Source organism: Biomphalaria glabrata, chromosome 2, assembly GCF_947242115.1.
Source record: "Biomphalaria glabrata chromosome 2, xgBioGlab47.1, whole genome shotgun sequence".
In the NCBI taxonomy this organism is placed as follows: Eukaryota; Metazoa; Mollusca; class Gastropoda; family Planorbidae; genus Biomphalaria; species Biomphalaria glabrata.
The window spans coordinates 51,145,634-51,163,098 of NC_074712.1; the positions used below are offsets into that span (position 1 = coordinate 51,145,634).

The 17,465-nt window shown below is 34.8% G+C and overlaps 1 protein-coding gene across 2 annotated transcripts in view; it reads left to right on the forward strand.

Annotated features, from left to right (window-relative positions):
* Positions 1 to 17,465, forward strand: part of LOC106054759 (zinc finger ZZ-type and EF-hand domain-containing protein 1-like) — a 62,173-nt gene that overhangs the window by 20,336 nt on the left and 24,372 nt on the right. For both annotated transcript variants that reach the window (XM_056021159.1, XM_056021160.1), the window contains exons 29-51: positions 973 to 1,441; positions 2,390 to 2,460; positions 2,577 to 2,633; positions 2,751 to 2,879; positions 3,444 to 3,548; positions 4,243 to 4,310; positions 5,561 to 5,723; positions 6,468 to 6,579; positions 6,946 to 7,076; positions 7,394 to 7,524; positions 7,973 to 8,103; positions 8,214 to 8,284; positions 9,404 to 9,461; positions 9,656 to 9,729; positions 9,955 to 10,020; positions 11,937 to 12,013; positions 12,327 to 12,435; positions 12,552 to 12,733; positions 13,002 to 13,068; positions 13,770 to 13,833; positions 14,686 to 14,843; positions 15,098 to 15,291; positions 16,969 to 17,082. In XM_056021159.1, coding sequence (XP_055877134.1) covers positions 973 to 1,441; positions 2,390 to 2,460; positions 2,577 to 2,633; positions 2,751 to 2,879; positions 3,444 to 3,548; positions 4,243 to 4,310; positions 5,561 to 5,723; positions 6,468 to 6,579; positions 6,946 to 7,076; positions 7,394 to 7,524; positions 7,973 to 8,103; positions 8,214 to 8,284; positions 9,404 to 9,461; positions 9,656 to 9,729; positions 9,955 to 10,020; positions 11,937 to 12,013; positions 12,327 to 12,435; positions 12,552 to 12,733; positions 13,002 to 13,068; positions 13,770 to 13,833; positions 14,686 to 14,843; positions 15,098 to 15,291; positions 16,969 to 17,082 — 2,801 coding nt within the window. The remainder of the gene's footprint in view (positions 1 to 972; positions 1,442 to 2,389; positions 2,461 to 2,576; positions 2,634 to 2,750; positions 2,880 to 3,443; positions 3,549 to 4,242; positions 4,311 to 5,560; positions 5,724 to 6,467; positions 6,580 to 6,945; positions 7,077 to 7,393; positions 7,525 to 7,972; positions 8,104 to 8,213; positions 8,285 to 9,403; positions 9,462 to 9,655; positions 9,730 to 9,954; positions 10,021 to 11,936; positions 12,014 to 12,326; positions 12,436 to 12,551; positions 12,734 to 13,001; positions 13,069 to 13,769; positions 13,834 to 14,685; positions 14,844 to 15,097; positions 15,292 to 16,968; positions 17,083 to 17,465) is intronic.

Below are 17,465 nucleotides of genomic sequence, written 5' to 3' on the forward strand. Positions count from 1 at the left end.
TTAAAACATTGAGTAAAATTCTTGATTGTAAGTAAGAAAAGATTTTTTTTTTCTTTCAGTTGGTTAGGTTTCAAGCAAAAAAATAACCATAAAGTTGTACACAAAAATAAAATAGGACCCTTCATGCAGTCTTCTTGGCAAAAGTGGTGAAACAAATTGAGATAAAAAAAAATGGTCCTGGTTCATAAATACTTTGTGCATTTTAAATGTTAAAAGATGATGATTTAACTTTAATTATGATTTTTCCACAGCCATTCAAAAATCACAATAAGAAATTTCTGACAAAGTTTTTTTTTCTTATCTTAATTGTAGCAAAAATAAAAAATGACAATTTCATTATAGAATGTATTTTATTAATAAAAAAATATAATGTCCTCTTTTTCTTTTATTCTTTGACCCCCATGAAGGGCTGGCTGTTGCACCAATGCTCTTTTTGCAACTTCATTTTATCTTCTACTTCTTGATCTCTTTCAGTTGTCTGATGTTTTCAACCTGTCTGCTAAGGATAAGTCATCCTTGATGTCATCCTTTCCTCATCTGTCTATCTCTCTCCTCTGACATTGTAGCCTTCATCTTTCAACATATCCATAAATACAGTAGACCACCATAAATACAGTAGACCACCATAAATACAGTAGACCACCATAAATACTGATTAATTGGAACAGCTGCTTATCAGACAGAATCCTAAAGTACAAAAAAAATCTTATTATTCAATCAAATCTAGTTAATCAGACTATCCAGTTATTAGAACCAAATCGATCTCATCATGATGTGGTCTGATTAACTCGACTTAACTAGATTCAATAAATGTATTTCAGAAATTACTTCCATTGTCATGAAACGAAAAGTTGAGTAACTTAAACTATTTGCTTCATTTGAAGCCAATTAAGTGGGGAAACTGTTTTTTATTGTGCTTTTTCAAATAACAAATATAATGTGGTATCTTAATAAGATCTATTTCGCTTTTAGGACTTTTCAACTACAGGCACATTAGACATGATGAAGTCTTTGCTGGTGGTAGCTTGCCAGGATATTGAAGACACTGTTGACAGCTCAGCTCCAAAAAAGCCTTTCAAGCAGTCAGCTGCAGATACATTGAACAAAGAATCCTCTGCAGTTGTTGTTGAAGAGGAACAGTGTGCCAGAAGTGATGACACAGGACAAAACTGTGCTGATGAGAAACTGGTTGAGACTGTTAAAGAGAAGGATTTGGTGGAAGATGCTGCCACTGCCACTCCGCACAGTGAAGCTCCTGTGGGCAGTGCTGCGGACGCAGAAGATCCTGCTTCAGATAAATCTCATCAGATGACCTACCTCATTAAGTTGACAGCTTCATTACAGACATCGCTGGTGATGTGGTGTTGGCAGCAGCTGGAGACCACAAATGGGGTTGAGAATGAAAGCTTAGTGAAGATGATCAACTCTATTGTTTTCAACTGTGAGTTATTCCCTTAAATGAGTCATTGTAAGGTCTTAGAACACTTTACTCCATGAGATAAATTCTTTTATTCAAAACTGTGGCTATATATCTTATTTTTCTTAACATCATAGATTTATGGCTTTGTTAAAAAAACAACAACACCAGAAATCAACTGTAAGTTCTATCCATAAGTCTCTGAACACTGTTCCATAGCTTTGGATTCTGCACATTTTGATAGCCTTGGAGTTCAATTTGGTATTTTCAATAGTTGGAAATATTATGCCTAAGGACATCTCGAGCTATGCCCAGTTCCTTAAGCCATGGTAAGGCCAGAGGCTAAACCTCATGAGGGTGTCCATTGTATTACTATTCTAATGCATCACAATAATTCCTCACCATTTACAATGAAATCAGCACTGTTGAAGCCCACTGAAGGTTCAAGTGTTATTTCAAGTTAATCCATCTCCTCTTAAGGATGTTTTCAATGTGCTGAGGATAGTCTAAAACCAGAATTTTGTTTAACAACTTCAGAAATTAAAATCACTTATTTTTTTTTTATCCACTTGGCATCTCTGAGTTTAAACAATTATGACATAGTATAGTTTTGTTTTGTTTGACATGTTTCTGATGTTCCTTCAATATTGAAGATTATTACCTTCTATCCCAAACCTCCCACAGGATGGTGGGGGGGATGACAGTGGGCAGGCTTCCCTATCAGGATCATCAGTAGGACAGTCCAGAGCACATACCACATGACCAGGCTGCTGTCTTCATGTGTACATTCAACCTTTGCACTGAACTTGCAGAACTCAATCAAATTAATTTTTCACCCCCATTCTCAGAGTCTTTAGCAGTCAGGCTTCAGCATGATGGCTTGACTTATGACTGATTTTAGTTTTCTTGTTGGTTAAGAAACAAAAAAATGTGTATCTATAATTAATGATTCCATTCTCTTGAAACTTGCAGATATCACAGATGTAGCTGAAAAAGCTGATAAGTTTTTGTCAATCTGTAAGAATTTACCTGCAGATGAATTGGTATGTATATGCTTGAGTTTGTTATCAGAGTAAATCAATCCTAATAATCCTAAAAATCTCTAGCTGTTTTAAATTTTACAAAATATAAAGTTATAAGAATTTTTTTTGTCTTCTAGAAAAGTAAAGTAGCAGCAGAAGAGCCAGCTTTTCTTTGCATTATTGTACGCCAGCTGGTAAGAATTTTTTAGGTCAAGAGATTCTATTAATTAAATGCTGATGTTAATTCTGCTACTTACCATAAATGTTACTAAGTGATATGATGTATCAAACTATTGTTCTGTCTATTTCAGCTATTACTTCTAACGATGCTTGTTAACAAGCTGAACACGGACACCAAGGTTAACATAATGCTCAATTTGAAGAAAATGGCTGTCACCATTAGTGAAGTTGCCAAAGTCAATCCTCATCTTTTTTCTGACGTAATTATCAAACATTTTTAACAATATCTTTTGGGAAAAATTATTAGTCAAATTGTTTTGACTTAAATTGTTGCTACTCTTGTCTGACTGAACTTTATGTAATATTTATTGGATTTTTTATTATACGTGGGGATGTATGGTCAAGAAGCTAAGTACGCATGAGCTTGGCTTGGCTACCTATGAAGGGGGCTCGAGGTTGGACACCCGACTCAAGCAGAGTTGTGTTTACTGAGTGCCTAAAGGCAGCACAGAAAAACCTTTTCCTAGATACCCCTCGTCCCACTGCTCCACAAATGAGATTGGACCACAGCACTCATGTTATAAGCATGAAAGTAGTGCTATATGAAAGCTATAATTATTATTTAATTTTTTTTTATACAGTAAATTTATACTTTAAAAGAGGATAGCAATCATCCCCAACAATAGTTTCTAAATATTTGGATAAATCAGGAACTGAGAATTGATTTTTTGATTACAGAACTTACAAAGCTACAGGAAAGTTTGATGCATATAATTTTTGTTAAAATTTAGGTGTAACTTTCTTGTATACTTTTCACTGTTTAGATCACATCTGATTGCTGGACTGAGGTGGACACAGAAGAGACTGTGTTGAGAACTTGGGAGGTGGAGTCTCCACATGATTACCTGAACCATTCAAACATTGTACAGGTAAGCTGTGTGAACCATTCAAACATTGTACAGGTAAGCTGTGTGAACCATTCAAACATTGTACAGGTAAGCTGTGTGAACCATTCAAACATTGTACAGGTAAGCTGTGTGAACCATTCAAACATTGTACAGATAAGCTGTGTGAACCATTCAAACATTGTACAGATAAGCTGTGTGAACCATTTAAACATTGTACAGATAAGCTGTGTGAACCATTCAGCCATTGTGCTGGTACAATGTTCTATTCAAGTATATTACAGGTAAGCAGTGGTATGTGTGGCTAAGATCTGATCCTGATGTAGACTAGGAATTGTATTAGTGAGCTCAGTTTTGCTTGCTGTGTGCCTTACGGCAGCTTGGAAACTTTCTCCTTACTCCTTCACCCACCCACTTGTCAACACAAGAGATTAGACCAGAGTACTCTGACTATACTTTATAAAAGCAATAATACTAGTTATAATGATCCCATAGATTTTGTATGTCAAAGCTGTGTTCAGATACTTTATATACTGTGTCTAGGTGTTCAGATTTTAAAGTTTAGATTTTTGTAGCATTGTAGTATATGTAGTAATCACATATTAACATGAGCACCAATGATATAAGCTCATCAGATCATACAGTTGCATTTTGTAACTACTTTCCATTATTTACTTACTGCATTTCCTTTGTTAAATACACATTTTGATCTCTCTAGATGTTTCACTGTCCTGGTGCCTCCAAGCTTGTCATTGAGTTTGACTCTCGCTGTGAGACTGAGAGAAGGTGAGCACTGAAATGTCTAGTTCAATCTCTTCATTGGATTGCTGGCATTTATAGCAAACTTAAAAGGCTTCCTTTTTGTTTGACCTTTGTTTGGTTGTTTGGTTGTTTTTTTTGTTTTTTTTTTATTATGTGGACTAGAGAAAAATACTATTAATATTTTAATAAATGATGTTATGCAAATTATTTTCACCTATATTGTGATGCTGTCTTAAGAAACCTTAATGTATATGTAACTGTAGAAATAGTCACAGTTGTTGGTCTAGCATGTATGTGTTTGCATATGTAATGCTTCCAGCCTGCAGATACTACTTTTCAAAGTTATGATTGGATTACACAGACTAATGCCACTCTTAAGATCTTATGTTTCCACAGTAGATAGATAAATGTATGTTTGAAATGAGTTTCCATCTCTTAGCTGCCAGTCAAGGTTTGTTGCTAATTACTAAAAGTACTCAGTGACACTTCACTGTAGACAGAAATAATTAACCATCTGGCAAGAGCCTGCAGTGCTTTAGGCTGCCTCTAAATACGATTAAGCAGAATAATTCCATCCCTTTACCAGCAAAAATTCTAATATCAAAACCCTTGTGAATTGCTATGAGACGAGACTGCTACATAGAAAGCAACTAGAACTATTCTACCAGAAAGTCCTGTTTTCCTATTTGGGCAAAAGATGTAAAGACTACTCTACCAATGCAGACATTCAGGTGTACTTCAATGTTGTCAATGTGCCTCTATACAAAGGCAATGCTTATTGTTTGTCAGTTACACATTATAATGTAGCAGAGACGCTCATTGGAAACATTATAAAGAACAAATAGAGCGTCATAAAGATACACTAACAGGAAATGACTTTCCAAAAGTACTGCTGAGGAACTCTTTCAATGACTGTGACACAGACATTACAGTCAAGCCCAAAACATGCACAGGCGGCAAAGTGAGACAGAAACATTCGGCAGACATGACTTTATCTGCATCAGATATGACAAAATATATAGTTCGCAGCTGAGTTTGCTTGCCCTGTTTGAATACTGTACTCTTATTTAATCTCTGGTCTTGAAGGCATTAGCCTGTTTTTTATTTGCAAATGTGTAATCTCTACCCGAGTCTTGTGTTTGAAGAATGTTTAATGTCTACATGAGTCTTGTGTTTCAAGAATGTGTAATGTCTACCCGAGTCTTGTGTTTGAAGAATGTTTAATGTCTACATGAGTCTATGTTCTAAAAAAAGTCTCCTCTCCACATGTCTAGGTATGATTACTTGGAGTTTACAGATGCTAAAGGTTTGAAACTAAGATTTGACCAGAAAGTTGGTACATTAAAATGGCCGAAGAAAGTGACATTTAGTGGACCATACGTTGGTTTTCTCTTCCATAGTGACAGCAGCAACACAGAATGGGGCTATAAGTTCACTGTAAGTATAGACCTGGGAATTAGCGTGGATTAACTAATCTACCCCCATGCAGCTAAACACTTGAATCAGGAGGTTTCTAGTGGGAAACCTCCTTTCAAAGGCAATGTATTTGGAATCAGATATTAAAAACCTTTTGATTTACATGTTTCGGATGTTTCTTCAGAATAGATTATTACATCCTCCTCCCACAGATAGGTAGGGGATGGGGGTGGTCAGGGTTTTAGCCCAGACCATTGAGACAACAGTCCAGAGTGCATACAACATAATCCTGTTCAGTCCAGTTCTGTAAATGAAGAACAAAAAATTGTCATTTATAGAGCACCCTTCAGGACATTTTTTTAAACCTTACAGTACTGAGAGAAATAATACTAAATAAATTATCTATACTATTGAACAAAGTGGGAACTGACTTTGGGTCATCACAAGTGTCCCCATTGACCAATTCATTTCAATCTTGTTTTAAGTCTCCTTCCTTCCAAATGTATTATTCCCTTCATTCATCTGTCTCTATCTTCTTACACTCTCCTTCTAGAAAGACATGATGTTTTGAGTGTAGAAAATATTTAGATGCTACATTTGAACTAGATCTTGCCTACATCTATTTTGTTCTTTGTTAATATGGTTTGTATATTTTGTTTAGACATTTGACTGTATATGACATACACTTAATTGCTGGCATTCTATACAATTAATTAGTTTACAGAAACAAATGATGTTAGACTGTTGTCTATATCTACTCCTTAGGTGACTGCTGTTGGTACACCAGATATACAAAGTTCTTGGATGTCAGATTTACAGCTAAGTTTAATTAAAGTACTAGGTCAGCTGGCAGGATCTACTCTCAGTTCAAACCCAAGTAAGCATTGATTAGACTTTGTGGTTGTATTTTAGAACTATGTGATAACAATTTCAGAATAGAAAGCAAACAAGAGGTGACACAATAGAATTGGTTCTAGCAGTGGCATAGCTAGGAATTTACCAGCATTTGGGGGAACAGGGAATTTTTTGTGGGGCCCCTGTATTTTGTGTAATATTTCATATTTAATGTAAAAAAAACAACAATTTCGATCACTCATTTGATGGGATTTTCAAATTCCCCGCCTCCCCCCACCCTAGCTATGCCACTGGGTTCTAGATAGAAACCTTGTTTTCATTAATCACATTGTTTTTAGCTCTTAGTTTTCTTCCTTGACATCTACGTCCATACATGTTTCTGTTACAGCCCTCACTCAGAATGCAACATTAGGGCTAGATAACTCTTCAGATCAAATTCTCAGGAGTGACTTGTGGACATCTTTATTCAGGGGAGGCTACACAGTTGGGAAGTTGCAGAGGTCACTCTCAGGCAAATTAGTAAGTTGATGCGTAATAGGATGTATAGATTAGAGGGCTGGGCTAATTAGTAAGCTGAGGCTTAATAGGGTGCACAGAGTTGAGAGCTGGGCAAATTAGTACGTCAAGGGTTAATAGGATATGTAGAGGAGTGGGGATGAGCTCTTTTAGGCATTCTGAGATTTTGTTTTCCTATTACTTTATTGACCCTTGCTCTTGACAGTGTGAACATTATGGTCCCTAGGCCCCATGTGGCAATAGTGTACATTATTTTTGCCTTATACTCTCTGCCTTCTTAGTGTGTGCCTATTAGCCCTAATTGTTGCGTCTTTCACCAGGCTACAGAGAAAGAAGGCAGGGTACATTTGTTTCTGTTGGAAGTGGTTGCTGTGACTGAAATGAAGCCTGATGTTGACAATCATGTTGAAAACACTGAATTGAAGCAACAGGCAGCCAGATTTTTAGCCAAGTTAGTCCAGGTTTTTTTTTTTTTAATCTTTACCTAGTGCTACTTTCTGAGATATATTGTATACCTTTTATTTAAAAAAAAGGAAACATTCCAAAAACTCTAAAGGATAATAAATGAAATTGTCTCATTCTTCTGTGATAAAACATGTATTTGACCTGCTGAGACAATTATAATATTGTATGCTGGTCATTTATACATACCAATGTAAATATAAAGTAATTTGTTCACATTAAATTGATGTTTCTTAAAATAAGACTGTTAGTGAAGTAGGTTAACATTCCAATTTTTTTTTTCTTCTTTGTTTTTAACTGAAACTTTCTTGGCTATCAAAAAAACAAATCTATTTTGATCTGTAATGAACTGCAATCTGGTCTCCAGCTAATTCTCCTGATATTTTTTTTTTAAATTTGTGACCCATATTTTGAAAGTACATTTGTGTGTCCCCCAGGTGTAAAGATGCCAACAAATCAAAGATGCAGGTTGTAGTTGGTGGTCAAAAAGTGGATGTTGCCATCAGCTCACTATTTGCTGCCCTAGTCTGGCATTGCCAGCAACTGAGAGAGGACGTGGAAAAGTTTTGTAAGCTAGATTTGTCTGTTTTTGTACAAGTTTGTCAAACTTTGAATGAGGAGAGTTACAGTTGCATTCAAAGTGAAATGTCTGTTTTCAAACTTTTTTTTGTTCCACAGTAAAAAGCGGTGAGATAACTGAAGGTCTTGCTCAAGCCTACACCACAGCAGAATCTGTCAGGATAACTCTGGTGAGACATTGATCATAAAATAAAAGGACACTTGGGCATCCAAGTTTTATACTGCTATGCTACCCCATCATCTATCTGTAAAGTTTATTTTTTTCCCTGACCTTATTGTGTATATCCCAAACAGAACATATTCTTTTTTTTTAAAGTAGACTAGTTAAAGCTCAACCTAACAAAAGTCCAAAGATTTACATATATGACCATAAAATGATGACTCAAACTTTCGAACATAGTCCAGGATCTTGTTATAGATCTTTCTGACATTTCCTTATTAATTGCAATAAAGCTTTTGAAGGACACTGCTCATGATAGAAAATATTAAATGTGCAAGCTGTGATGTAACAACTAGTACCAGGTGACAGGTCAGTCAGGCTACCATTAAATAATCTGATAAAATGGTTGTTGATAATAAACAAAAAGATATTTGGAGGGGACTATTGTTTACTAAAACCAAGACTTATGCTGGCATTTCCTAAATAAATTTTTTCTTAACTTATATTGTAATAGAAAAGTTCAATTAAATTAAAAATGGAAGTCTTTTTTTGATTTGTAAGAAAATTGAAAGAACTTTTCATCTGTGATTTTGTAAGCTCAAACTCTGTCAATAACAACATGCATAGCCATTAACATTCTGTCTTATTCTACTGTAGTGAAAGTGATAAAAATCTCATTCTACTGTAGTGAAAGTGATAAAACATCTCATTCTACTGTAATGAAAAGTGATAAAACATCTCATTCTATTGTAATGAAAAGGGATAAAACATCTCATTCTATTGTGATAAAACATGTATTTTGACCTGCTGAGACTGATGACAAAGTAATCTGGTTCAGCAAAACATAAAATTCTATGATAAACTACATTTTTTCATTATTAATTGTAAAACTTTTCTTTCAAAGTTCCAATTCTATATTTGACATTTAAGATATTTAATAAAATCACATTGTCAAGCATAACTATTTTTCCCTTTTCAATACACATTTGATAATATGTATATTTTTGTATAATTATTTTCATTTCTTAAACACATTTCAATTCTGATCAATCAGTGACTTAGCCAAACAATGTTCTATGTTTTAAAACCTTTGCTCCAAGATTTTGATTTTGTTACGTTTTGTTTCTAGGCTCATGAAAGACAGAAATGGAACAATGCTGAAAACAAAGTCGATGGCACTGACCCAGGTAATAAAACCTTGGCCTTAGTGTATCATGCAACTTCTGTTTAAAGGGATGGGATTTATTCATTTGACGTATACACAAATAATATATTTGTAACAAAATTTAGCAAAAATGTGTTTCTTGCTTATGAACATGATTTAAACATAGATGTGTCATTTTGCTGTGTCTAACCATTTGAATTGATTGAATTATTTCAGCGGAATTGTTTGCTACCAAAGCACTTTATTTACTCAAGTTTGCAGGACTGACCAAAGTGCAGCTGAGAAATGAGGTCAATAGCCTAGTTTTTTTTACATCTGTTTAGTAAATTAGTCAACATTTTTTTCTGTGTTGCTTTTATTTTTTATTTAGATATATATATATATTTCATTTGCTCTTATATATAAAAAACTTTTTATAATGATGCTATTAAAATATTGTATAAATACATCCTTAAATATCTACTTTGTAGTTAGAATGAAATGTTAATTTCTTCATTATTTACATTTGTTTTTAGCTTCGATCAAAGTCATTCAAGCAGATGGCTCTGAAGAAGGCAGGAAACAAAAGGCCTGTTGTTAGAGTAAGACTTAGTGTTGAGTCACATCATAGTGTTGAGTTACATCATAGTGTTGAGTCACTTCATAGTGTTGAGTCACATCATAGTGTTGAGTCACATCATAGTGTTGAGTCACTTCATAGTGTTGAGTCACATCATAGTGTTGAGTCACTTCATAGTGTTGAGTCACATCATAGTGTTGAGTCACATCATAGTGTTAAGTCACATCATAGTGTTGAGTCACATCATAGTGTTGAGTCACTTCATAGTGTTGAGTCATTTCATAGTGTTGAGTCACTTCATAGTGTTGAGTCACATCATAGTGTTGAGTCACATCATAGTGTTAAGTCACATCATAGTGTTGAGTCACATCATAGTGTTAAGTCACATCATAGTGTTGAGTCACTTCATAGTGTTGAGTCACAACATAGTGTTGAGTCACATCATAGTGTTGAGTCATTTCATAGTGTTGAGTCATTTCATAGTGTTGAGTCACATCATAGTGCTGAGTCACATCATAGTGTTGAGTCACATATTTCTATTTTCACCTTCCTTACATTAGTCAGTTTTTCAAATTTCAAGTTTATTTAGAAAAACTGAATCCCATTAACATTATAAAATATTTACAAAATTGCATAATCCAAAAGTATTTTATTACATTTTTACTTTTTTTTTTAGTCACTTTATCATTACAGAATTGTGTAGATAGAATATTTGAATTATCAAGCTTAAAACTTTGATGAAAAAAGGTTGAAAACGGTTATAATATGTTTAACTAATGTTAAGTAATTGCTTTATAAAGTGCCTACTTGTTGACTTATTGAATAGTGTTTGCCTGCTTGGACCTTTTGTATTCTACATGTGACACTGTGAATGGCTTCCTCTCCTTGACTAAAAATAGTGTAAGAAGTACAGCAGGCTTATTATAAAATGAAAAAATAAAAACCTATCACATGAGTTAGAACAACAGTAATGAACAACATCAAAAATGCATTATATAATTAGATACTGATTGCATAAAACATTCACAAATACTCTTTCACACAGCACAACATAAATAACTTGCCAACTCTGTATCTAGTCTCTTGAAAAATTGCATAACAAGACCCCCCCCCCCCCGCCCCCAAACAAAGATATTAGACATAATCTGTCAATAGCATAATTTCTTAGTTGCTCAACCCAATGCATTCGACTGGCAAGTCCTAAGCTTTAAAAGCTTCTTCTAAATTGGTGAGCATGTAAGCCAATTTTTCTCCTGTTCTGATTGTATAGTAACGATTCTTACTATCCAGGCTCTTTGCAAACATCTCCACACAACACCATCAACTTAAAGAACTTGACAACTCGAGGCTCCAAAGTAACATAACACTTTAATATCCAATAAATTACAGCCTAAACTCTATAATTGGCAACACGTAACAGACTGTACAAATATTTCTCTGTTAACAATCGTACTGCCGTATCAACTCTTGCACTGACCTCTCTATCTCGTCCCAGACTTGCACTGGGTTCAACTGTTTAGGACTGACTACACACACTGGGCTCGCAGATCAAAATCAAGATGTTGCCTTGTACTCTACATCGGAAGAGACCGGCCTAAGTTCTATTCACACCACAGATCCTTCTGAACTGTTGTGTTGTCACTCGTTGCGGCTGATCGTCGCTACTCGCCACGGTTGACTGCTCATGTAGCGCTGGTCTGGGCCAATTTGTGTTGACTCCCTTCATACACTACTACCCCTATCTGCACCACCACCCGAGTTATAACAATATGATATGTTTTTATCACATAGCTAGTCAACGCAAACCAATATGTAACAGTTTAGAATGGACAGTATTTGATAAAGTAATTTGTGCTACCCTAGGAGTCTACAACTAGTGTACATATGTCGGAAAACATGTCTTTATCTTAGGCTTTATTGTACAAATGTATTTTTCAGAATGAGGTATTAGAGAAGTTTCCTTCCTTTGTACTTGTCATGGAGTTTACACAAGATCAAGCCTGGACAGCTGAAAGGTTATTCTTATCTCTTTGTTTACTTTTGTCTTTTATTTAAATTTGATGTAAATTTATTAGGAATTTATACTTTGGCCGTGGCATTTTATGTCTAGAGAGAATCTTTTCCCTTTGCAACTTTTTGTGTGACTAACGAGGCCAATCTTTGATACACAGCTGCTGTCACAGGTTGGGCATATGTAATTACCAGGTGCCGTTGCATTTTCACCCTTTTTTCTACTTCTGTTGTGTATGGCATCTGCAATCTGAGATGTTTGTGCACTCATGTGGATCACAATATGCTTTGTTTAGAGTAACTGTTCTTTGTCTTCAGTGTTCATCAGATGTTACAAGAGCGCACGAAATTTGCAGCAGCCATCAGTGAGGTTTACCTGTTTGCAGCAGAGATGATTAGGATAATGTCTTACAATGATCCATTCAAGGTATGCCATTTCAACCTATAACATTTTCAACATAATTTAATTGCAAACAACTTATTTTGTTTAATTTAAAAAATTTTTTTTTTGTTTTACTGTCCTTAACTTCTTTCATGGAACAGATACCCATAGTATTGTTTTTCCGTGAGATGTTTGCATACCAGGATAAGTTTACCAAGCATTATGCTGACGGATTGGACGGCTGTGGCCTAGAGCAAGAGGCCAAGGTCAGGACGACATATTACACCCTGGTCAACAGATTTGTGGATGCTTTCAAAAAGGCAGACAGTCAACCTCAGGACAGGTTAGGTTTAGGTCTAACTAAAAATGTTCATGGATTCTTGAATTAAGCTATTGGTTTAAATTTATTGTTACCACAAAAAAAAATTAAATATTTTAAATATTGTCTTAAAAATGTTTAAAAAAATTTTTTAAATTAAATAATTTTGAAAACAACAACATTGCACTGATAACTTTTGTAATCAAAACATTTAAATATCAAAATCTTCTTTAATGAAAAAAAAAAGAATACTTTTAGCTCCTCCTTTTCTAAGACTATGTCTGTATTTCAGTAAAGTCATGCCAGCTTATGATTTTCTCCAATGTATTTTGCTTCATTTGTTGGACATGGAATGGCAGGTAAAGTTTGGAGCATTTCAGCTTAACTAATGAATTTGTTTTATACTATTTGATAATTGACCTAACATTTAGAATAATGTGAATGCACACAATGTTACACTTAACTCTAACCAAAACTGATCCAAATTTAAAATGTTATGTACAACTATGTTATATAAAATAGAAGTTAGATAAGTATAGCACATCCTAGTTCATGCTTACAGAATTTCTTTTATGGCCAGCACATACAGAATGTCTCTGTACCATACAGAATGTCTCTATACTATACAGAATGTCCCTATACCTTACAGAAGGTCTCTATACTATACAGAATGTCTCTATACTATACAGAATGTCTCTATACTATATATATATATATATATATGGCTCCTTTTGTCTCGAAAGGCAATGGATGCGCCCAAGTGAGTCACTGGTTTTGGCTTAATCTTGAGACGGGGCAGAATCTGGTGTGGCTAATCAAGCCGATTCTAGAACGGCAGACTTTGCCACAATTCGTACATTTGTATGCCTCTGATTTAGGGCTAGCAGACAGGGCAGCTTTCTTTCTCTATACTATACAGAATGTATCTATACTATACAGAAGGTCTCTATACTATACAGAATGTCTCTATACCATACAGGATGTCTCTATACTATACAGAAGGTCTCTATACTATATCTTTGCTAAGAAAAGAGTCATTGTTCTTTTGTTTATTCCACAGCCCTATGACTTGTCCTTTGTGAGTGAGCTACATCTTCCCCAGTTGTATCTTCACATTGCTAAAGGTCAGTCTGTAGAGAAAATGGGGGTTGGAAAATGTAATTTTTTATACATGGTAGTTTAAATGTATAGCATATTTGATCTCTTTTGACAAAACTGGAAAATGTAATTTTTTATACATGGTAGTTTAAATGTATAGCATAATTGATCTCTTTTGACAAAACTCATCTCACTCTGTCTGGTACACTTTGTGTACACATTTTTCACACACTAGGATCCAGTTGAAACTTTACAAATTTATTTGTTGTGCCTAACAAAATATGAATCAATAAAAAAAATAACTTATTATTTAATTAATTATTGGTTATAAATTTTTTTTGTTTGGTATAAAAAGGGAAAAAAATGCTACTTATTGGGACAAGTGGCTGTACATGTGGAGTTATTGCCCTTGTAACATTTTGTACACATTTTTTACTTTCACTTCTCATTCTCGTATCAAGTTGAAACTTTACATATATTTTCATTGTCGATGACAATATACGAATCAATAAAAAAATGAACTAATTAGTTAATCAATTAGCGGTAATTAATTGATTTTGTTTAATTTAGAAAAAAAACATATTGCTGCAGTATTGAGATATATGGCAGTGAATTGGGGTTCTTTTCCTTAGATAAACTTTGTTTTTAAAAAAATATTTGTGGGAACGGTGGTGGAAAGGTTAAGTAGGCTTGAACTTGGGTGCTCAGCTAACAGCTAACTCAAGCCCCTTGTTAGGTAGTCAAGCGGTGTATACCACTCAGCCACCCTCCCAGTCTTTCTGCTGACTTGATGAGTTTTTGAATATGTTCAAAGCACCAAAACTTGTCTATTGACTTTTGGTCCTATCTGGCTCATTCCTTTCATTTCTGTTCTGTAGCCACAGTCAAAATGAGAGATTACATCTCAACAGACCTGAAGGTGGAAGAAGAGGTTGCTGAGTATGAGCGCTCTATGAAGTGGTACAATGAGATTAAACAGATGGAAGAAATCAACAGCTGGTTTAAGCATAAGGAGAACATCAAGGATGATAAGAAAGTGAGTGACAGGGTCAAGGTCATCCTCAGAGCAATATGAGCTTCCTTCTGACCATCTTAGTATTTAAGAGTTTAGGGGCATGAAACAATGAATCATAAGAGAAATAGTATTGTTACTTTAATTAAATTTTTTATTTCTGTATTAAAAATTCATTGGAACACATAAGTACTTCAAAAAAAAATATCTTAAAGGTATGTATTTATATTTCAAATGAAAAATAATTTTTAATACTTTCATTTTTTTTTATGTTTCAGGCAGTTAAGATGTTTGTTGCCAGATTTTCAGATGTGCTGGATGTAGAAATTAGCTGTGATGGGTGCAGTGTTACATTGCCAGGTAGGAGGTACAGGTGTCTACAGTGTATGGACATGGATCTGTGCACTTCCTGTTTCTCAGGTGGTGTGGAGCCAGAAGAACATCGAGATTCTCATGAGATAGTCCATCTTGTGTAAGTTTTTAGTCATGAGATAGTCCACCTTGTGTAAGTTTTTAGTCATGAGATAGTCCACCTTGTGTAAGTTTTTAGTCATGAGATAGTCCATCTTGTGTAAGTTTTTAGTCATGAGATAGTCCACCTTGTGTAAGTTTTTAGTCATGAGATAGTCCACCTTGTGTAAGTTTTTAGTCATGAGATAGTCCATCTTGTGTAAGTCTTTAGTCATGAGATAGTCCACCTTGTGTAAGTCTTTAGTCATGAGATAGTCCATCTTGTGTAAGTCTTTAGTCATGAGATAGTCCACCTTGTGTAAGTCTTTAGTCATGAGATAGTCCACCTTGTGTAAGTTTTTAGTCATGAGATAGTCCATCTTGTGTAAGTCTTTAGTCATGAGATAGTCCATTTTGTGTAAGTCTTTAGTCATGAGATAGTCCACCTTGTGTAAGTCTTTAGTCATGAGATAGTCCACCTTGTGTAAGTTTTTAGTCATGAGATAGTCCATCTTGTGTAAGTCTTTAGTCATGAGATAGTCCATCTTTGTAAGTCTTTAGTCATGAGATAGTCCACCTTGTGTAAGTCTTTAGTCATGAGATAGTCCACCTTGTGTAAGTTTTTAGTCATGAGATAGTCCACCTTGTGTAAGTTTTTAGTCATGAGATAGTCCACCTTGTGTAAGTTTTTAGTCATAAGATAGTCCACCTTGTGTAAGTTTTTAGTCATGAGATAGTCCACCTTGTGTAAGTTTTTAGTCATGAGATAGTCCATCTTGTGTAAGTTTTTAGTCATGAGATAGTCCACCTTGTGTAAGTTTTTAGTCATGAGATAGTCCATCTTGTGTAAGTTTTTAGTCATGAGATAGTCCACCTTGTGTAAGTCTTTAGTCATGAGATAGTCCACCTTGTGTAAGTTTTTAGTCATGAGATAGTCCATCTTGTGTAAGTTTTTAGTCATGAGATAGTCCATCTTGTGTAAGTCTTTAGTCATGAGATAGTCCATTTTGTGTAAGTCTTTAGTCATGAGATAGTCCACCTTGTGTAAGTCTTTAGTCATGAGATAGTCCACCTTGTGTAAGTTTTTAGTCATGAGATAGTCCATCTTGTGTAAGTTTTTAGTCATGAGATAGTCCACCTTGTGTAAGTCTTTAGTCATGAGATAGTCCACCTTGTGTAAGTTTTTAGTCATGAGATAGTCCACCTTGTGTAAGTTTTTAGTCATGAGATAGTCCACCTTGTGTAAGTTTTTAGTCATGAGATAGTCCACCTTGTGTAAGTTTTTAGTCATGAGATAGTCCATCTTGTGTAAGTTTTTAGTCATGAGATAGTCCACCTTGTGTAAGTTTTTAGTCATGAGATAGTCCACCTTGTGTAAGTTTTTAGTCATGAGATAGTCCATCTTGTGTAAGTTTTTAGTCATGAGATAGTCCACCTTGTGTAAGTTTTTAGTCATGAGATAGTCCATCATCTGTCCCTTGACTCATAGGGATGATGCTCTGACAGCAAAACCCAATCCCTCCACTTTTCCATGTCAGCAGCTGTTCTTAGTAGGATATCAGGAGAGAGGCCGGTCCATTCTTTTAGGTTATCCAGCCAGCTTCCTCCACTGTACTTATATCTGTGCATAAATTGTGAACGAAATCTTGATTTTGGTAAATATATAAGTAATTCTATGATTACATTATCTTCTTATCAGATACAAGTGCAATCATTGCCAGGCCTTCATTGTTGGCACCAGAATACATTGCAATGAATGTGATGATTTTGACCTGTGCCTGGGCTGTCACTTAAAGCACAAGTTTCCTTCAGGGTAGGCTTGTAGTGTTTTTTTTTTTTAATTTAATATATATATGAAAAAATGCTTTCTCAAACGTTCGAATCATTATGTCAACAGGTAGCTTGTTTATCTGGAAACTCCCTTATAGGACAATGATTTAGGGTTTATTTATAAACTTGCTATGCTATCTTTCTAATAAATTAAATGCTAGACATTCATCTTCTCTCTTTAAACACATTTCTTTCATATGCAATCTAATCTGGTATTGAAACATCAAAAGTTTGTATAGACTTTGCTGTAAACCCAACTCTTATTGGTCTCTTATCTTATATCTTTTACAGACGTTGCTTCAAAAAAGAAGATAATTATGTTAATTACCAATTGTTAAACTAAAATTAGATTTGTCACCAAAACTT